The sequence below is a fragment of the Labeo rohita genome, chromosome 14, assembly GCF_022985175.1.
Source record: "Labeo rohita strain BAU-BD-2019 chromosome 14, IGBB_LRoh.1.0, whole genome shotgun sequence".
NCBI classification, from domain to species: domain Eukaryota; kingdom Metazoa; phylum Chordata; class Actinopteri; order Cypriniformes; family Cyprinidae; genus Labeo; species Labeo rohita.
Window position 1 is genome coordinate 11,199,110 of NC_066882.1, and position 23,445 is coordinate 11,222,554.

The window sequence follows — 23,445 nt, forward strand, 5'->3', positions numbered from 1 at the left end:
ATGCATTATGGTCTTTTAGAATCCAAACTTTTTATAACCTTGACAAAAAACATGTCATTGGAAAGGTCTGAGTCTCAGGATTTCATGTTTGGTGGTTATTTTGTGATAGAAGTAAAACTGACAGAGAAATTTAGATGTTTGTGACAGAAAAAAAACTTTTAAGCCCCGTTCACACTAGCAGCGACTTCTGTCAGAGGCTGGCGACGAGGTTGCTAGTGGGCGTTTTCACTACTGGTTGCCTTGACAGCGAATCAGGTTTCTTGCCGCTAAATTCAAACATTTTGGAGGAAAAAGACTAAATATAATATAAATATAAATTAAATCTGTACATACTATCAAAAACAAATGAGAAGCAGAGCCTACTTTTTTCATTGAGTATGTTTATCTATGGCTGAGAGAGGAGAACGATCACATGAGCTCTACCGTCTTCTTTCCTATTGGCTGTTCCCGAAAGTCGTTCTTCATTTGCATAAAGTTGAGGGAAACTTTGTGTCGCTGGACACGCCCCATCCGGTCGCCAACGGTCGCTGTAGCTCGATGTCGCGCTTGTCGCCGGAAATCGCCAGCTCTTCATTGAAATGAATGGGATCGCGTCGCTTGTAGTGTGAACGGGGCTTTACAGGAACCTCATTTTTTTTCATATCAACTTCAAATTTGGAACATAACTTATTTAGACATAAGGCTTCAATTTGATATCAAATTTAGGGTAAAACCTGTTATGTAAAATATGTATTTTATATAAAATTAAATAAAAATGGTGTAGTGCATTTTCTTTTTAGTAAATTTAAACTTCTGTAACTTATTAATATTTTATTTTATTTTATTTTAAATTCCACTTCTGGCATAATCTGCTGACTGTCGTCTTTAAAAAAGACCAAGCTTAGATCTGTATTCCAAAGTGTTCATGAATTACAACAATTTAAGTTTGGATAGTGCACTTTCATGCCTATTTTAAAAAATGGGGGTGACAGTTAAAGGGTTAAGGCGGGTAGGTAGGTAAATAAATAAAATATTCCATATTTTAATAGTGATACATTAGTTACCTGTAGAGAAAACCCAACAACATAGGTGAGAGTCTGTTAGAAACCCCTGCAGATGATGGATGGGTTTTGTTTAGATGTGAGAAATGTGTCAGACTTGTGTTAGTCACAAGCTCACAGGTGATTTGTTATCCCTGAATAAAGACGGTACAGTGTCGACATCGACCGAAAATGATGAAAAACGCACCGTTTATAAATGTATGCCAAAGGTCACCGCAGTCTGGGATGACGACAGCTCAGGAGGATGCATCTGTTCTGCGGCATTAGGACCTAGCGCTCCTCTTCCTCAGAAGAGAGGGCGTATGCCGGCACGGGCTGAGAGTCAAATAGGCTGACATTCGAGAACAACTCAACGAGTGTGCTGGGGGTGGCATGAGCGATGCGAGGGCAAGGCTGGAGCTGAGCTTGCGAGACATAGATAGGAAATCCGTGAAACTGAGCTCATTTAGTCGCCAAAGAAAGGCTAACGTTCTTCAGTAAGCGCTTAAAGGACGAGAGACCATGTCGGTGCTGGCTTTGCAAGAATACGAATTCGAGAGGCAATTCAATGAAGATGAAGCCATTCGATGGATGCAGGAGAACTGGTACAGTAGCTCTGATGCATGATAAATAAGCTGGACCATAATAATCACAGCTATGATGCCTACAAAGCCGTTCGTCTGATTGCGTGTAGACTTGTTTTGCACCGACCGACTAGCCTATTAAACATTTCAAGCCGAATGCTTAAAAACCGTCAGGGGACTCTTGAAAGTCACTGGCAGGTACCATCCAGACCACGATGCACAGCGTGATTTCCTCCTCGAGACTCAACAATATTGTTGCAGCGTTGTGTTCTAGTTAATACCACAAATGTACGTTTAATGAGCGATGCTATATTTGAAGCATCGCTGCACTCTAATCAAAGCCTGTTCAAGGTGATGCTCTGCTTATGTCCTTTGTGACATTTGGAGCTTGCATCCTTTAGGATGCCTCATGGGTTTATATCCCGTGCAAACATTTATTCGTAAAACACACGGGTTTTTCAGTAAACTGAAGATGTGTTATAGCTTGCCCACAGTAGCGATATCCGAATCGGAAAAGACTCGTTCTTTGAGAGTCGGATCTTCCCAATAAATCAATTGAACAGGTTCACAAAATCGGACTGAATTGACCTGAGGGGCTCTGGGAGTTAACTAACCGATTCATTCTCTTCCGAACATGTCTGATTCGGAATGAGATTCGAACTAAGGTGAATTGTTGTGACTAATGGAAAGACAAATTAAAAGCCAACCGACTTGATTTCATGACAGTTACACACACAAAATACCATTAATGAACGCTCTTATTAATAACACATAGTTTAAAAATAAACGGTTTTTATTAAACTTACTGCCCTGGGATGTTAGGGACCACGTGGTGACAATCACGCCATGACGTAAAAGAATTGTTTTGAACCGGTTCTTGGAGCCGAATTGTTCAAAAGAACCGATTCGCGGAAATGAGTCGGACTTCCCCATCCCTAGCTCAAAACCTAGCCTAGCCCACATTCTCTGTAGCAAAATGTAAACGCCATAATACAGGTAATCATATGGCATAAGAGCTATGTATTATAAGATACGCTTCATAGGAAGACCTTCTGTATAGTCTTGTAAAATCTATCTATATATAGATTCCTGTACATAAGTCTAAAGCTAATGGCAGAAATCATCGCCGGTTAGTGTGCCTTTGGCACGTTTCCCTGCTTGGAAACGGTGGCGCCTGTTCAAAGTATCTGACACATGGTTACGTCGACACGATTACTCGCTATGGATCAATTTCACGCTTTTGTAATTCTGTAGCGCGTTTGTGAGGCTGGTTTAGAATTCATAGCAGCTAACCAATAGGATGCGCTCGTTGATGTCTGCTGACACACATCTGACCAATCACGTTTCCGCGTCACTGTGCCGACTTCTCAGGGTTGCTTGCATCACATCTATCATCTTGTATCCTCACGTGTGGAGAAACACTTACTACCTATGTACCTGTGTTTTTAGGTTTAATGTGCTTTATGACATAATTCTGTTTTGTTGATCACTGTGTGTTTCTAATTACTTAAAAATGCAACGCAAAGAAAATTATGGGCTTTTTGGCTGTTTATAATACTGAAATGCAGATTTAAAGGCATAGCTCACCCAAACATTACAAATCTTTATAATTCATTATTTCACTCAAAATATATTTTTAAACTCTGAAATGCCCGTTTTCTTCAATAGAAGACCAAACGTGATTTTAGGCAGACTTACAAACTTAGTCACCATTCACTTTCATTGTATGGGGAAAAGATGCAGTGATGATGAATGGTAACTGTCATTCTGCCTGACCGCTCCTTTTGTGTTCCACATCAAGTCATAACAGTTTGGAACAATATGAGAGTAGAAAATGACTTTTTTTCAGCGAACTATCACTGTGAGCCTCAAAAAAGGAGATGCATTCATAGACAGGCTTCTGACACTTAAAGTCAACCCAATAAAACCATTCAACCATGCATCATTAATATCAGCACAGGCTTGTAACCACACTTCCTGCCAAGTATATAGTTAACTTACAACCGTCACAAGTTCCATGATTTCACAATACTTCCTTGTAGTCATTTTATGAGTAAGATTATGATAATGGCCCTCTCATGCCCTCCTTTTGTAATGTAATTTCACATGCTATATTTCTATAGTATGTTTAGTAGCTCCATAAGAACCCTAACACGCTGCTAAATTTGAGATTTCTAACAACCAAAGTCTTTGCCAGTGAGTGGGGGGGATGAACAAAGGGGTTAAATACCAATTAGCTGTACAGTTACTCAGCATTTTTAAGACTATAGATCAGCCGGGTGTAACTGCATCCTTTGCATTCGAGGGTAATGCATAGACGGAGACTAAACATTAGCTTGAAAAGCATTTTTCAGAACCCCTCCCCCTGTACTTATTTAAAAAGCAACTCGGAGGCGCATGCCTCTGCTTTAATAATCCTTCTGCTTTGTGATAAATGACTGCAACACCAAAGGATCCTTTCGTACATCTTCCTGATGAACAGGGAAACAGAATGTCAGCTTTGATAAACAATTCCTGAATTATTTATGCTAGGCAAACACAGGTGCTTCTACACAGATCATAGAGTTTTCTGAACATCTGCGAAGAAAATATTTTTTATGTAAATAAATAAAAGTAAATATGTGACCCTGAACCACAAAACCAGTCGTGACGGGTATATTTGTAGCAATAGCCAACAATGCATTATCAATTTTTATTTCATGCCAAAAATCATGTCAATGAAAATATTTTGTAAATTTCCTACCATAAATATATCAGAACTTACTTTTTAATTAATAATATGCATTGCAAAGAATTTTATTTGGAAAACTTTAAAAGCGATTTTCTCATTATTTAGATTTTTTTGCACCCTCAGATTACAGATTTCAAATAATTGCATCTCGGCCAAATGTCTTATCCTAACAAACCATACATCAATAGAAAGCTTATTTATTCAGCTTTCAGATGATGTATAAATCTCGAATTCAAAAAAATGGACCCTTATGACTTGTTTTGTGGTCCAGGGTCACATATATGAGTATATGAATAGATTTCTGCAATACAGATTTAGGTATTATCATCACCTGAACGTTCAAAACACCCTGTGTAACAGAAGCTTTTAAAAGTCGACAGATATAGAAGACCAGGGGATACAGAGAAATTGCTTTAAAGCAATTTGCCTTCTGAAAATATGTAGCAAAAATCTCACTCCAACAGGTACTTCTGCATTTCAACATTTGTGCCGGTGCTCATATATTCAACGTATGTAGCAATAAACGTGTACGTGAATTTTTCAAGCCATGTACGTGTTATGTAAAACGTGACTTTACTAAAATTAGTTCATTAATATCTGAAAGAGCTGAGTCATACCTGCTAGATGGCCATATTAGCATCTGTTGTTTCATTTTAAAGAAATAAATACAATTATATAGAAGAAATAAACACTTTCAATTTATATTATCTGCTTAAACATTTTATCATAAATAAAGTTACGGAGTACAAAACTGAAACTTGCAAAAGATTTTTTTGGGGGGTTACTAATATTTGTTTTTTGATTTGCAAAACAGTGAAAATCAATAAGACAGAGCTGCCATAGCTTATGCAATGTGCCACGTTTCGTGTTGGTCTGGCTTGACCAGAGAGCATTAGCCTTAGGTTGTGAAGAAAGCCACAGGTCATCTCTAATCTGGGAGTATTTTTATCCTTTGTCCTATGCTGCACTGCCTAAAAGTTTCTTTAATGAGCTCTCATTGTAAAAGTCTGTCTCTCAAAATAAAGACACAAGCAGACAGGAGGCACAAAAATACTGTTGATAAATAAAAGTGGACTGTTTTCCGCACAGACTGCCAGGCTTATGTAATGTAGAGACACATAGTAGAGTTTCCTGGCATCTGCAATAAATGTTGCTGAATACAATCTTATAAATGCAGACAGTCGCTTTACTACACCACGCCACTAGCCGTAAGATTTTATATTTATAAATAATATTTGCTTTTCCTGCGTTCTTCAATTGACACGTCTAAAAGGTTTTTGACAAAATTTGACGCCTTTGACACCCACTACAACCCGGAGCACATGACGAAAAATGTATTTGAAAATCTGACCTCTAAAAGAGCAGTCACCTTGTTTCTATTTTCAATGCGAGTAGCCCCGAAGAAGAGATTGCATTTGATGTTTGTAGACGGTGGTAGAGAAAAAACAAATACCCCTGGCTAAAGCCCGTTCCACCATGTCAAAAATTATAACATCAGCCTTTGGTTTGTTTAGCCATGGCCATGTTATCGCACTCAGATCTTAAATGCAACATGAATTAAGGAGTGTTACCCAGAAAACTGTTTAGCTAGAAAAATAATTATTTTAGTATAGCTATTTTATATTTCTCAGCTAAAAGTAGTAATTCGGCCCTACAAATAAAAAAATTAAAATAGCTGAAAATGTACTTATCCTCAAGCCATCCAAGATGTAGATGAGTTTGTTTCTTCAAACATATTTAGAGAAATTTAGCAGTACATCAGTTGCACAATGGATCCTCTGGAGTGAATGGGTGCTGTCAGAATCTAATCCGCGAGAGTCCAAACAGCTGATGAAAACCTCAATAAATGCTTTCAAATAACACTTCCAAATAACTAAGTCTTCTCTCATCAAAATCCACCAACGTACACTATCAGTCAAAAGTTTTTAATTTTTTAAAAAAGAATTCTCTTCTGCTCACCAAGCCTGCATTGATCCAAAATACAGCAAAAGCAGTAATATTTTGAAATATTTGTACTATTTAAAATAACTGCTTTCTATTTGAATATATTTTAAAATGTAATTTATTCCTGTGATGAAAGCTACATTTTCAGCATTTTTACTCCAGTCTTCAGTGTCACATTATCCTTCAAAAATCATTCTAATATGCTGATTTGCTGTTTAAGAAACATTTTATTATTATTATTATTATTATTTAAAAACAATTGAGTATTTTTTTAAAAGATCCAAAGATCAAAAGTGATGATAAAGACATGTATAATGTTACAAAAGATTTCTATTTCAGATAAATGCTGTTCTTCTGAACTTTCTATTAAAAGAAACCTGAAAAAAATCTACTCAGCTGTTTTCAACATAATAATAATAATAATAAGTGTTTTTAAGCAGCAAATCAGAATGTTAGAATGACTTCTGAAGGATCATGTGACTGGAGTAATGATGCTAAAAATTTAGCTTTGAAATCACAGGAATAAATTACATTTTACAATATATTCAAATAGAAAGCATTTATTTTAAATAGTAAAAAATATATGAAGAGTTCAGATGCAAAACCAGCTAAAAGACATCTTGGTCAAAAATGAGATAATGATACTGAGTGAATGCTCTCGACACATATTATACGTCCATCAAATACTTTTTCTTCAAACTCGCTAAAATACCAGCCTCAGCCCAATCAGAAGTACCGGTACTTACATAGAAACCTATACATCTGAGCCTGATAAAAATGCATTTTTTAAAGAAAGACGCCAGATGGATTTAGCTGGTTTTGCATCTGAACTCTTCATATATATATATATATATATTATATATATATATATATATATATATATATATATTAAAAAGGAGCCTTTTTTAAAAAACATTAAAAATCTTACTGTCCAAAAACTTTTGACTGGTAGTGTATGTAGCAATATATACATTGTATTCATCCACTGTCATTCTGACGGCACCCATTCACTGCAGTGGATCCACTGGTGAGCAAGTAATGTAAATGCTGAATTTAACACTAAATCAAAAAATGGATTGCGTTTGCATGTCCTTATATCAAGGTTTTGCTCTTTTCTGTGCTTGCACAGTGAATTCTACCATCCGGCACTTTTCCAACATTGTGCTGCGTTCGGTTAAAAATCACTGAATCTAGCAGAACAGATCTGCTATCGTCATTAGTCCAAAACTGCTATTAGACTGCAAATTCTGTTTATTTAGCGGCTCTAAATGACTTCGGAAGCAGTTCTAGCCTAAACGACTCGGGCCAGATGTGAGCCCGTGCAGGTAGCTTCACCATCAGTCTTTGTCCACTACAAGTCTAATGCTCTCAGCTGGAAAAATGAGAGCATAGACAAAAAACACAGATGAAGAAGTCAAGGACTTGATGGTCTTGCAATACATAGACCTACTTACTAGAAGTTGATGACGCAAGACCTGAATCTGTTAGGTTTATATAAAATATTTGTTGTTGAGGATATTTCTGTCCTTCTGCCTTTTTCTGGATCCTTTTCATTGTATTATTTGAAAGCTCCGGTAGCTCTGCTTTATTGACATAGTAACAAGGCCTGATGGGAATCATTCTCTTGCATCACCATTGGATGGTCAGTACAGAAGGCGGGGCTTTACTCCATCCATTTGGCGTAAGCCACTCACTCTCTCACTCCTCTAACAGGATATTTGAAGTCCTCCCCAAAACATGCCCCCTGATAAGGCACTAATGAAAAAGGAGTGATGCTGCTTTGTCATCCACTGCAGCACAGCTCAGAAACCCATCTGAACATCAAGCTTCTTAAAATGAATAAGCTTGCATGTTCCAAACTGGCAGTTTCTTAATTTCTTTACTGCATCTAGAGATGAATAATTTACTGAAAATGGGAAAATATTTACGATGACTTTGTCGGAGACATGAAATGAAAATTAAAAAGAAATTTTTGATGTTTTGACACGTTCAAGACCCATTGACACGTTCAAGACCCATTAAAATAGTGACATCAGTGGGTCAACCGTAATTTTATGAGGCAATAAGAATACTTTGTGCGCAAAGAAAACAAAAATAACTTTATTCAACAATTTATTCTCTTCCCTATCAGACTTCAACTTTGATAGTCTCTTGAGCATCAAATCCAAATATTAGAATGATTTTTAGCTTAGTTCATTATGCCAAAAAGGTTTTAACTAGGTAACAATGGCTGTTTAGTCAAAATGATGGTCCCTCTGACTGGGAAAAAAAAAAAAAAAACAGTTTTAAATGAAGAGGTATACTGAATGTCAAAAACTTCCCACCCCTAGCAGCATCTAACATTGGTTCTGGCACGATGCATAATGGCATACAAACGGAAGTCGGATTACTATTAGCAGCATTTTCTGCAATTAACTGCCAGCTGTTTCCTCAAGTACAAGCTTCCTGCTAGCTGGCACTGTGAAGAAAATGTGTCTGTTAATGTGAGCAATTACACCCAATGCATTTAACTGATTTATAACCAGTAACACTGATAAATTGGTCCAATAAAATATGTGCATACTGCTGCAGCCTCCCTTTGTACACAAAGAACAATGCAATGACAAGTCAAGGTTGGGAGGGGGGGCTGTATGCATAGAATGGACTCACTGTTCTGAGCAGAGTGAGGTCAGTGTTTCTCACATTCAGTAGGCAGAAAAATAAAAATGATGTTCAGAGTGCTTTCACAACCTACACCCTTCTCACACAAAACCAATAGAGGTCATGTATAACAAGAAGTTATTAAATAAATCAGCCTGAATGAATTGCTACATATAAAAAAACACTACTACTGCATTCAATTTTGACTTGACTCTATGTATTATTTGAATTCTGTTGAATAGAGCAATTGTCTGAGGCTTTAACCATATGCAAATAGGGTAATTAAAACCCTGAAGAACCTCTGGGGTTCCTCGTTCACCGATTTGACTGTAGTTCTTGGAAAGAGAACAAAGTTACACACATCATCCTGGAGATGATACTGGCAGGGAGAGATGTGCCCCAGTTTTGGCTCATAATGCCAGCTGGATGCTGAACTGGCAAAGCTCCCATATGGTTGACTTCTGCCATTAACAGAAAAAAATGCTGTCTTTATTAATTAAATCTTATGTTTTAATAAGGATGTGAAACACAGCTAATTTTATTTAAAGTCCTGCTTTTTGGCCAAACTCTGACAGCATTGATTAGATAATAATTCAGAGACTATATATAGCTAATCGTGAATTGTTTCATCTGATAATGTTTACTTGATTTGAGTTTTTGTTTGTTATTTTGTCTAAAGGGATAGTTCACCCAAAAAATGAAAATTGTGTCATTAATTACTCACCCTTGTGTCTTTTCAAACCCATAAGACCTTTGTTCATTTTCAGAACACAAACTAAAATATGTTCGATAAAATCCTTGAGCTTTCTGACCCTGGATAGACAGCAAGGGTCCTACCATGTTCAAGGTCAAGAACATTGACAAAATAGTCCAATAGACATCAGTGGTTCAACCATAATTTTATGAAGCTACAAGAATACTTTTTGTGGAAAAAAAACTAAAATAACTTTATTCAACAAATCTTCTCCTGGTACCTTTCTGGATCTTGAACGTGGTAGGACCCTTGCTGTCTATGGAGGGCTCTCGGATTTCATCAAAAATATCTTGTTTTGCATTCTGAAGATGAACAAAGATCTTATGGGTTTGGAACGACACGAGGGTGAGTAATTAATGACAGAATTTTCATTTTTGGTTGAACTGTGCCTTGTGAACATGTTAACAAAATTAGTAGAAACACGCAATCTCTATCACGTTGGTATTCCCTACTGAAATTTTGTTAGGTTTTAAATATTGGTACCCTTGAGCATAAAATTGTCATCGTGTGTTTAATAAACATACTTTATACAGAGATTTCCCAATGGTTTCACAGGAAACCATGTTTTCTCAAAATTCTTTAAAAAATAAAAGGCATGCATGAGGCCTTAAGGAAACAAATTTATTGCAAATCAGATTTAGGGGGGGATCAGAATGTCCTTAAAATTGAATTAGACAACACGGTAGATATTTCCAGCTACCAGATAAATGCAGTACAGTCCTGCCAGATATTATGAGATCCTAAAAGCATCACAAGCTGTCAAAATAAGCCCAATAAGCTGTTTGTGATGAAACGCTCCAACAACAGTTTATTTCATATTGGCAACAGATAAGTGATGAATATAGGATTTAAGAAACAATGGCATATTTATGTAATGTTTGATGCATTTGGAAATAAGTTGCAGAGCCAATTGGATTACATTCTGAGGTGTATATAGGCTATCTAAAAACCTTAACGCATCCTACTTGTTTTTTATAGAGTACACACTATGCGACTACAGTATGCAAATTTTAAGACTGGAATTGCATGCTGGTAAAAGCTCTGGCTTTTTTTTAACAGCTACATAACTGCAGTATAATATAGTCAGAATAGTCGCAGGACCAGTTTGCAGGCGGTTGTTTGATCATATGCAAAGTCTGCAAACTTGACTATGTAATATGGGGGATGTGTGTTTCAATACAAAACATGCCATAATTCAGGGAAAAGAAAAGAAAACGCTGTGCTTGTGAATGAAACGTTTTTCTGTTAAAATAGCAGACATTTGTGACCCTGGACCACAAAACCAGTTATAAGGGTCTTTTTTTTAAATTGAGATTTATACCTTATCTGAAGGCTGAATAAATAAGCTTTCCACTGACATATGGTTTGATAGGACAATATTTGGCGGAGATACAACTGTTTAAAATCACCAAAATATTAATAAAATATTAAGAAAGTTGACCACATGAAGTTCTTAGCAATGCATATTACTAATCAAAACTTAAGTTCTGATATATTTACGTTAAGAAATTTACAAAATATCTTCATGGAACATGATCTTTACTTAATATCCTAATGATTTTTGGTATGAAAGAAAAATCGATAATGTATTGTTGGCTATTGCTACAAATATATCCGTGCCACTTACGGCTGGTTTTGTGGTCCAGCGTCACATTTATACTGTTACACAAGATCTTTTTTAACATTCTATTTATGAAAAATGTAAAAATGTATCAGAGTTCCCACAACAACATTAAGCAACTGTTTTCAACATTTCATCATATTAGAATGATTTCTGAAGGATCATGTGACTGTGAAAACTGGAGTAATGGCTGCTGAAAATTCAGCTTTGCATCACAGGAATAAGTAATATTTAAAAAAATATTTTTAAAAAAGTATAAAAAGAAAAAAAAGAAAAATTACAATTACAATACTCAATCAAATAAATGCAGCCTTGTGAGCATAAAACAAATTAAGACATTAAACTTTTTTTTTTTTTTAATATAGTGTACATGCATATGAATATACAGTTTGGATAAAAGCATATGCTGAATAATTCCTTACATAGGGCATATATGTTTTATACTGTTCTGATATTTTGAAAATAAAGAAAATATTTAAAATTACTAATGTGGTCTGACTTAGAATAGTTTTCATTACACATGCACTCAAGCACATGGTCATGCAGAACGTTAAAGTGAACTTTTCTTTGAACTTTACTAATTTTTTGCCATCTCACTCCTTACAGGAAGAAGTCCTTCCTCTTCTCTGCGCTCTACGCTGCCTGCATACTTGGTGGACGGCATGTAATGAAACAAAGGGAGAAGTTTGAATTAAGGAAACCTTTAGTACTATGGTCTTTAACGCTTGCAGCTTTCAGGTAAATATGTCTATAGGTAAACGTGTCAGAGGTCTTGCATGTAAATGTTTAAGGGTGTATCTGTGGGTGTTACGTGCATTTATCCATTTGCCTACAACGTCTGTTAATGCTAAAACATACGTGCTTACTTAACACACTGCAGTGCTATGAATTATGGAAACATGAACATAATATGTAAATTAATAATACAGTTAAGGTCAAAAGTTTCCACCCCCTTTCAGAATCTGTAAAATGTTAATTTACCAAAATATCATACAGAATGCAAGTTATTGTTTATTTAGTACTGACCTGAATAAGATACTTCATATAAAAGATGTTTACATATAGTCCACAAGAGAAAATAATAGTTGAAATTATAAAATGACCCCGTTCAAAAGTTTACATCCCCTTGATTCTTAATACTGTGTTGTTACTTGAATGATCCACAAGCTGTGAGTCCCTTGTTTGTTCTTAACAGTCAAAACTGCCCACTGTTTTTCAGAAAAATCCTTCAGGCAGCATTTTGTTTTTTATTTGAACCCTTTCCAACAATGACTGTATGATTTTGAGATCCATCTTTTCACACTGAGGACAACTGAGGGACTTATATGCAGCTATTACAGAAGGTTCAAACGATGCATTCATACATTCACTGATGCTCCAGAAGGAAAAACAATGCATTAAGAGCCAGGGGTGAAAACTTTTGAACAGAATGGAGATGTGTACATTTTGCCCCGGCTCTTAATGCATGGTTTTTCCTTCTGGAACATCAGTGAGTGTTTGAACCTTCTGTAATAGTTGCATGAGTCCCTCAGTTGTTCTCATTGTGAAAAGATGGATCTCAAAATCATACAGTCATTGTTGGAAAGGGTTCAAATTAGGTTTGCAAAGGGTGGAAAATTTCCAATAAATTTCTGAAACTTTCCAAAAATCCCTGGAAGATTCCAAAAAATCCTGGAAGGTTTCCAAAATTTACTGGAAACTTTTTGCAACCCTAGTTCAAATAGACAAAAATGCTGGAAAACCAAAGAATGTGTGGGACCTGAAGGATTTATCTGAAGAACAGCTGGCAGTTTAACTATTCAGGACAAACAAGGGACTCATGAACAACTATCACTAAAGCTGTGGATCATTCAGGTAACAACACAGTACTAAGAATAAAGTGTATGAAAACTTTCGAACAGGGTGATTTTTATAAATTCAACTATTATTTTCTCTTGTGGACTATATGTAAACATCTTTTATGTGAAATATCTTATTCAGGTCAGTACTAAATAAACAATAACATGCATTTTGTATAATCCCTCTTATTTTGGTAAAATAATTAACATTTTGCAGATTCTACATATAATTAATTGTATGTAAAATAATTACCCATATAAGCTTTTTCACGGCACATTAAATCGGACGTCATAATGCAATGGCAGTGCAAGATTAAAGCAGTTTGCTAACAGGTTATAATTTAAAATACTTAAATCAGTCAGAATGAAAAGACACTTCATAATTCTGTGAAGTGCAGTTTGTGTTTAAACGATGCCATTTTGCACATTACAATACACTGTAGTGAATACTGTGCATTCATAAAATGTTTCATGTTTTAGCAGATTAATGGTGTGCATTATAGCCAGAAAAACAAGCCACTTCCTCATTCCAAGTTACTTCATAAAGACCTGCATATATGGTACATAAGAGCCTGCATATCTAATTTCGTACTGAACTTGCATCTTAACATGCCTTCTAACTTGTAAAAAGATAGCATATCTCACTCTTATATGTGTGGAGATCAGCACTATAGAAAGAGGTGGTGAGACAGACTACATCGCACTTTCAGGTTTATCACATGATCCAGCCTTTGGCAGGCATTGTAAGAAACCTAAAACTGGAATCTGAGTGCCAAGTAACTGCCCAGCCACACAGTGTAAAGTGTCAATAAATAAGCACACCCAATAAAAATAAAGCATCGTTATCCTTATTATTAATGCTAGGAGTCCTAACAGTTAATAATGTATATATAATTTAACACGTCAGTTGTATGTGATTTAAAATGTCTCTTTTGTTTTGTTGCACCTCCTTCTTTAGTATATTTGGTGCCATCAGAACTGGAGGCTACATGATGAACATCTTGATGACCAAAGGCCTAAAGCAGTCAGTGTGCGATCAGAGTTTCTACAATGGACCAGTCAGCAAGTTCTGGGCCTATGCTTTTGTCCTTAGCAAGGCACCTGAACTAGGTGAGATTATATGTATTATATGTCCTAATCAATTTCAGTTTCATACGTTAAGATTTAAAGGGATAGTTCACCCAAAAAAAGCTCATTTTGTCATTAATTACTCACCCTCATGTCATTTCAAACCCGCAAGGGTTCGTTCATCTTCAGAATACAAATTACGACATTGTTGATGAAATCTGAGAGCTGTCTGACCCTGCACAGACATCAACAGAATTGATTAGTCAAGGCCCGGAAACATAGCAATGACACTGTTAAAATAGTTCATGTGAAATCAGTGGTTCAACTGTAATTTTCAAAACATGAAACTGCTGTTAAATTTCTTCATCAGGGCACAGGCAAGGTGTTATGTATGTATGCACTCTCATAATATACACACAAACACAAATTCACACCTACTACATGTATAAAAAAAAAGAAGGATCTCTTTAAATGAATATTTAGACCATTTTTAGCAATGCTTTATCTGTATAAAGCAAAACCGAAATAAAATATTTCAATTGTTATCAAGTAACTTTTTCAGTTGTACTTCTCTATTCTCACACTGTGGGACTGAAAACATGAGTTTATGTAAACATATGTCCACAGCAAAGTATAAACAGTTGTAACCACATTACCAGATGTCCCAAATCCTTAACAAATGTAATCTTTTAACACAGAAAAAATGAAGTTCAGTGTTTTCAGTTAAATACGTTCTACTTCTTCTATGTGGCTTGCTCCAGTGACAAAGCACTACTGAAAAGCCTAGTGTTCATCTGCATGAATATAATTGGTTGTGAAAGCGTAACAGAATTTGTTAGCGTGACCCTTGCAGCATAACCCCAAGTCTAGAAATCTAGGATTGTGGTTCTATTTTCCGCCTGCCTGGGCCCATTGTGTTTGCCATGTCCTGGCGGTTAGTGGGCTACCAGGCGCATTGTAGAGACAAAAAAGACAGCACTAAGACAACGTGAGGACCCTTAACATCCCTCCTAGGGACAGGCCAAGCATAATGAGTCATGATGTCCTGTCAGTGATGTACAGCAGGAAACAAAATCCATAAGGCCTTCGTTCATCTTTGGAATACGTAAACACATTTTTTATTAAATCCAAGAGCTTTCTGTCCTTGCACAGACAGCAATGCAACTGACACTTTCAAGGCCCAGAAAGGTGGTAAGGACATCAGTGGTTCAACCATAATTTTATGAAGCTATGAGAATACATTTTGTGCGCAAAGAAAACAAAAATTACAGCTTTATTCAACAATTCCTTCTCTTCCGTGTCAGTCTTCAACGCCACGTTCACAAGAGTATGTTATTTTTGTTTTCTTTGTCAAGTCAACTTTATTTATATAGCGCTTTTAACAATACAGGTTGAGACAAAGCAGCTGTAGCGGCTTTGTGCACAAAAAGTATTTAGAAAGCTCAGAGGGTCAGAAAGCTCTTGGATTTCAAAAGATCTTAAAATGTCTTCTGAAGATTAATGACAGAATTTTAATTTGTGGGTGAACTATCCCTTTAATTTATGGCCAATTTAAAGTGAACAAGTTATAACCATAAAAAACTGAATGAATAATATTATAACATTTTAAAAATATTTCTAAATAGATTAAATAAAATGTTAAATACCAAAAGAAAATAATAATAATAATACTGTTACTTAAGTAAAGACTTAATGTAAGACTATGATGTTACGAAGGATTTCTGTATGTATATATATATATGTATATATGTATATGTATATATGTATATACACACACACACACTGCCCTGCAAAAGTTTGGGAACGCCCTAGAAAAGTGGGGTTTTGGACAATATTGGCATGAATCCTTTTTAATTTGTGATAATTTTGCACTGATAAACAACAACACACTACGAAAACATATTTTATTACATTAACAGTTTATACATAGAAAAAAAACACACATTTTCGATTCATCAAAATATCCACCATTAGCAGCTATTACAGCTTTGCATAATCTGGGCCTAAATTCATTGTATTCTAAATTTAATTGGCAATCAATTGTTGAAGCTATTAAGGTGTGCTGACCCAAAAATCTTTTAAAAACCTGGGCCAAGTTTAAACCAGCAACCAGGCATCACAGCTGGCAAAGGGGCATGTCTGACTTTGACATGTATATATTATTATGTAATCAAAATGAAAATTATTATTGCTGGTCTTCAATGATAATGTCAAGTTACTTTAATGTATTTGCACCAAAAAATGATAAGGACTTATGCTGATATCGTCCAAATCCACACTTTGCCAGGGGTGTTTCTAAACTTTTGGAGGGCAGTGTACATATAGAGAGAACGAGAGAGCTGTCAAATGATTAATCGCATCCAAAATATATGTTTTTGTTTATAATATATAAACTTTTTTTTTTTTTTTTTTTGAGAAATGTACATATATTTTACAATTTTATGTTCATCTTGCTGTTTCCATCCAGCATTTTTTTTTTAATGGTATATCCTATGCAACATCATTATCTGGTTTAGTGGGGCTTCACTTACAGCTGTTTACTTGCAACAGCTTCAATGACTTCATTTGTAGCTTAAAAACTTTAAATGTTTACACTGTTTGACCTCGATACATTTAGCCAAATAAAAATTGTTTTGTCTGCTGAATGCATTGGTAAACCTTCTCATGATTAGATATTCAAATATTCAAGGTCTAGAACAGGCAAGTTTCACTTAGTACCTTAATCTTTACTCACTATATCAACACAATACTATCACCATTTTCAAAACCCAAAGAATAGACACTAGTTGCACAGAGACCAGCAAATGATTGTAAAATCTTTTATTCTCTACCTACAGCTTTCTCACAATCGGTCTCTTGCTCTTATCCTTTCAGGAGACACACTATTCATCGTGCTACGCAAGCAAAAGCTTATTTTCCTGCACTGGTATCATCACATCACAGTTTTGCTCTACTCCTGGTACTCCTACAAGGACATGGTGGCCGGCGGGGGCTGGTTCATGACCATGAACTATCTGGTGCACGCCGTCATGTATTCTTACTACGCACTTCGGGCCGCTGGCTTCAAAATCTCTCGCAAATTCGCCATGTTCATCACCCTGACACAGATCACCCAGATGATGATGGGCTGCGTGGTCAACTACCTGGTGTATTCGTGGATGCAGCAAGGCCAAGAGTGCCCGTCTCACGTGCAGAACATTGTGTGGTCGTCCCTCATGTACCTCAGCTACTTTGTGCTCTTTTGCCAGTTCTTCTTCGAAGCCTACATAACCAAGACCAAATCCAACGCAGCCAAGAAAAGCCAATAAATCAAGAAAATGATTTAAACAAGGAGAGGTGGGGGAAAACTAAACGGACCAATGATTGGTAGAGGATGGATGAGTCTTTACAGTTAGTGCTTGCAGAAGAACGAAGCAAAGACCATGAGGGGCTACTATCAAAGCTTGTGCATACTGTACTACTAACGTATAGAGATAAACCTCCCCGCCACTAGGGAAGCTCTATTGAGCTGCACTGAGAAATCATTATGATTACATCAGTTGAACAAAAAAAAATTGTGTCTTTATGTAATGTTTATGTGCCCAATACAATTCTCTGTATTACAAAAAAAGAAAATGTATACATTAAAAAAAGGGATGCAAAATAATTTAAAACAAATGGACTTGGACATTTTGAAAAAAGGAAATTATATGAATAGACTTAATATTTGTGTGGTTACGTCTAAACATTAAATGTTACTGTTGCATTTTTATTTTTATTGATTAGATAGTCTGTATGGTAGTTTTGTACGAAAGCCATGTCAATGGATGACTGGTAAATGTTGAGCTAAAAATGCCACAGTGTGTTCTGTGTTCAGCGTCGCAGCACCAAAATTCTCTCAGGTCTTAGAGTTTTCCATTTGATGTTCATATCATTTTAGAAAAAAAAGAAAAGAAAACAAAAAAGGCAAAATAGTCAAGGTAGTCAAAAACAGGCCTGAAATGTAAATGCCATTGGATTACTCATATACAGTATATTAACAAAAAAAAGGGGGGAAGGGGAAAAAGACCAATGAAGGCCATTTTGCAGAGGACATTGGGGCCAAATGATCATCAGAACACCTGAGGCCCTTGTGGAGCACGAATCATCGGACCTCTCTGAATCTGCATTTGTTCTGACCGAAAGGCCTGGTCTTCTTCTCATGGCTTAAGGTCATCATTATCACCGTCTATTCCCAAGGCCGAAAAGTCAAGCATACTAAAACGAAATGTCTATATCACTGTAACAAATCTGAATAATCTCTGTCACTGAATGGTGTCCATTGTGCTCTTGTGCATTCGCACTGTATACACGTAAAGCATCTATAGACGATTTTAACAAAGAGCCAAGAGTGCTGAAATAATCATGTGTCTGCGTGTCATTCTCCTTGTTTACCCTGATATTTTGCTCTCGACTCTGCAGGGAGGACATGTGAACTGTCACTCTTGCTGTGAACAGGCTCAGCAGCATGCCAGATGGAAACACTACTGCCTCAGTGGCAATGACATAAGACATAAGTTCAGACTGCCCTGGTTTCTAAAGCCATTCTAAGCAGCATGTTATGCATGTCTACTGGGGCGGGGCGGTAAATGTGCGTGAGGAAGAGTGACAGAAATTACGCCTACAGAAAGTACTACGAAATTGCTCTGATCAGAGGTCACTGGCAAAGTGAAATGTCACATATATTCGTCACAATGCTATATTTGGCTGGAAATCATTGGACGACGTAACTACAGTAGATAAAGTGCCATAAATACTGCCTGTCAGCACTGGATAATATGGATCAAAGTTTGTAGGCATTCGGTTTGTTGTGTTTTTCTGCTCTAAAACCCTGTATCTCCAAACACACCACAAAACCTCATTAGCTTTGCATTATACACGGCTATTATACTAAAATGTTATTTCACTGTTATGCGTAACTCTGGACGTCCATGAAATCCATACCAGCAGAGCAGTGAAAACAGTTCTAATGACTTCAGAAAAACAACTCATACATTTATGGAAGCACTTTTTAGATTATCAACTTACTTTGCCTAAATACCTTTTTTTCTTCATTTAGTACTGCCCTTCAGAAACTACAGAAGATACTTACATGTTTCCCAGAAGACAAAATAAGTTTTGTCCCTGATATTCAAATTCAGTTTTTATCGTGTTTCCTTCTAGAGCATCAGTCAGCGTTTGAACCTTCTGTAATAGTTGCATGAGTCCTTCAGTTGTCCTCAGTGTGACAAGATGGATCTCAAAATCATACAGTCATTGTTGGAAAGGGTTTAAATACACAAAAATGCTGAAAAACCAAAGAATTTGTGGGACCTTAAGGATTTTTCTGAAGAACAGTGGGTAGTTTAACTGTTCAGGACAAACAAGGGACTCATGAACAACTATCACTAAAAAAATAAAAAAAAAATAAAAAAAAACCACAGTATTACAAATCAAGGGGATGTAAACTTTTGAATGGGGTCATTTTTATAAGCTCAACTATTAGTTTCTCTTGTGGACTATATGTAAATGTGTTTTTTTTTTTATGTTAAATATCTTATTCAAGTCAGTACTAAATAAAAAATAACATGCATTTTGTATAATCCCTCTTATTTTGGTAAAATAATTAACATTTTGCAGATTCTGTGTAACAATGTAAATGTTTGACCTGAATGGTCCATTGGATAAAAATACATGTTAATAACTTAAAAACATATTAATTATTTTCTTTAATATAATTGCTTCATTGCATTGTTCTTAGTACACTGTATAAAATAAAAAACACAATTTGTTGAGTCAGCTTAAAATAATTTGTTACCTTGCTGCCTTAAAATTTTAAGTTCAGTCAACTAAAATAAGTTTATTCAACTTGAAATAGATATTTGTGTTTGCTAAACTTAACAGATGGGTAGGTAACCCAGCTGCCTTAAAATTTTAAGTTGATTCAACTCAAATATCTAAGTTGTCACATAGTATAATTTAACATTTCAAGTTGAATAAACATTTTTTTTTGAGTTGACTGAACTTAAAATTTTAAGGCAGCCAGGTTACAAATTATTTTAAGTTGACTCAACAAATAGTTTTTTACAGTGTAGTTCTCAATCAGGTGATTTACTAGAGGGCCTCTTAAAACTTACAGGAAGGCCCCAATAAGTCTTAAAATTATTTAAATATGTTATATTAACATAATCTTCATTAAAATGCTTCAAAAAAAAAAAGAGATTAAGTAAAAGACACAAAGATGTGTAACATTAAACATAATGTTACATATCGACTAAGCGTGCTTGAAGTTACAACATACTGAAACTGGAATGGATGTCGTCAATTGTTGCTCTTTCTACATATTTTCCATGTTCAACTATGTTCTACGTGAGTGATCAAAGAACTTTTTACAGTTTTGCTTTTCTGTTAATCCTTGCATACTTAGTGCTCCTGAAACAAGAAAAACTGGTGAAAAAGTACAACAAATGGCTGATGTGATGAAAGTTCGGCCCTTCAGAACTGTTTACACTCATTCAACCCATCAGTGGATAAAGTAGAAATAACAAAAGTTACTTAAGTGCACAACGTGAAGTATTCAGCAGCAACAACAACAACAACACGTCAAGATGTGAAAACTTTTCCATCTAGACAGACAGACTATTTTCTTACGCAATACTTCTCATCTACATCATATACAATATTTCCTCAGACAATAATTTGTTTTCTAAAGTCTAGATCAAGTGTCAATTTCAAATGAGTTGTCTCAGTTGTGACATCCAGAATATATATTTCATTCTTATCTTTGCATTGCGGTCACGTGTATGCCAATAAACTTGATTTGACTCACTCACTGCCCTATGGAGAATGCCAGAGAAAGCCTTAGGTCAGACGTGCCATGCTTTGTCTAGCTCATAAAATATCACTTATCATTTTGAAAGGTCAAAGACTCCACAGACTGGGTAGCACGTCATCCAGGACCGGTACGGATTTATTAACATTATACTGCCTCCAGACATTTGTGAATAAGTATTAACAAGCAACTACAGTAAATGAAAATACAAATTTGGGAAAGCAGAAAATGCTTACGGAAACAAAAAAATTAATGACTTTAATCTCATACATTTTTAAAGAAGTAGTTCACCCAAAAATGAAAAGTCTGTCATTAATTACTCACCCTCATGTCATTCCAAACTTGTAAGTTCATCTTCAGAACACACATTTAGATATTTTTGATGAAATCCAAGCGCTTTCAAGGTCCAGAAAGGTAGCGAGGACGTTGTTAAAATACTCCATGTGACATCAGTGGTTCAAATATAATTTTATAAAGCTACCAGAAAACTTTTTGTGCGCTAAGAAAACAAAAATAACAACTTTATTCAGCAATTTCTTCTCTTTCGTGTCAGTCGACGCACGTTCACAAGAGTATCACTCTCGAATTTCATCAAAAAATATCTTAATTTGTGTTCCGGAGATGGAAGACTTACAGGTTTGGGACAACATGAGGGGATGAGTAATTAATGACAGAATTTTTATTTTGGGTGAACTATCTCTTTAATATCGTTTTAATAACACCTGTTATCCAATTCCAACACTGTATCTTTTGACATCAACGTCAAAGTCGTCATTCTCCATCATCTTATATAAACAAGATGCATAAGCATCAAACTAAATCTGCGTCAGCAGGAAACAGCTTCAAACAATCTCAGTCACAAAAGGTTGTACATGTAATTTTTAAAAAACAAGCTTGGTCAATTTTTTTAAAACCGCAGCGTGAGTCACTTCATTGAAACACAGGGAGGAAATGATAAGAGCAATAAACAAACACGTGTTTCTAAGCCTACCTGTTCCACATGTTCCTCAAAGCTCAAAGGACTGTTAACACCTGCACACGGTCGTCTCACGCCACCTCTTGACCAATGCTGTTTCACATCGCCCCCTACTGGACAGGTGATCACGCAAGCTTTCTCTAATGACAAATGACGAGCTATTACTACAGAAACAAATGTATTTTGAAAACATTTTTCATTGTTTTATTGATGGATTTATGTTCTACAAAATTGTTGTGGATGCAAGATAAAAAATGCAGGAAGTAAATTTGTAAATTATACGTTAATGGTGCAAATGGGCAACAGTTTTGAGATGATCTGAGCTTTTAAACATTTATTTATTACAAATATTTATATATATATAATTATTTCATAATGTATTATACACAAAGTTTTGCTGATAAATCTTAAGTTTATTTATATACACTACCAGTCAAAAGTTTTGAACAGTAACTTCTAACTTTGAACTTCTGCTCACCAAGCCTTTCATTTATTTCATCCAAAATACAGCAAAAACAGTAATATTGTGAAGTATTTTTACTAATTGCTTTATATTTGAATATATTGTAAAATGAAAGTGAAATTTTCACCATCATTACTCCAGTCTTCAGTGTCAAATGATTCTTCAGAAATCACTCTTATATACTGAATTGCTGTTTAAAAAACATTTCTTCTTCTTCTTCTTTTTAATTATTATTATTATTATTATCAATATTTAAAACATCCGAGTACCTTTTTTAAGGATTCTTTGATGCATAGAAAGATCCAAGATTTTTTTTTTTTTTTTTTTAAGAAATAAATAACAGAAATTAATACTTTTATTTAGCAAGGATGCTTTAAATTAAGCAAAAGTGATTATTAGGACATTTATACTGTTATAAAGATTTCTATTTAAGATAAATGCTGTTCTTCTTTACTTTTAATTCATCAAAGAAACCTGAAAAAAATTATACTCAGTTGTTTTCAACATAATAATAATGATAAATGTTTTTTGAGCAACAAATCAGAATATTAGAATGAAGATTTCTGAAGGATCATATGACTGGTAAGTAATGATGCTCAAAAATCATCTTTGAAATCACAGAAATAAATTACATTTTAAAATATATTTAAATAAATAACAGTTATTTTAAATAGTAAAAAAAAAATAAAAAAAATACTGTTTTTGCTGTACTTTGGATCAAATAAATGAAGGCTTGGTGAGCAGAAGACATTTAATCTTACTGTTCAAAAACTTTTGACTGGTAGTGTATATTTGTTGTATATTATATCAGTTTTCAAGATGGTTTTTATTTTTCCAGTTTTTAGAAACATAAATACATACAGAAATAAATTCCCTTACTATATAATGTACTTATTAATGTACTTTTACGGTAAAACACTGTAGAATTTAAACTGTACTGTATAAAGAAGTATAATGTACAGCTGAAAACCGTAAACT

The 23,445-nt window shown here is 35.2% G+C and overlaps 1 protein-coding gene across 1 annotated transcript; it reads left to right on the forward strand.

Annotated features, from left to right (window-relative positions):
- Positions 1 to 1,331: 1,331 nt before the first annotated feature.
- elovl6 (ELOVL fatty acid elongase 6) lies at positions 1,332 to 18,559 on the forward strand. The gene is made up of 4 exons (XM_051127849.1): positions 1,332 to 1,624; positions 11,900 to 12,031; positions 14,090 to 14,241; positions 17,074 to 18,559. The coding sequence occupies exons 1-4, from the start codon at positions 1,542 to 1,544 to the stop codon at positions 17,505 to 17,507; spliced, it is 801 nt and encodes a 266-aa protein (XP_050983806.1). The 5' UTR covers positions 1,332 to 1,541; the 3' UTR covers positions 17,508 to 18,559.
- The last annotated feature ends 4,886 nt before the right edge of the window (positions 18,560 to 23,445 follow it).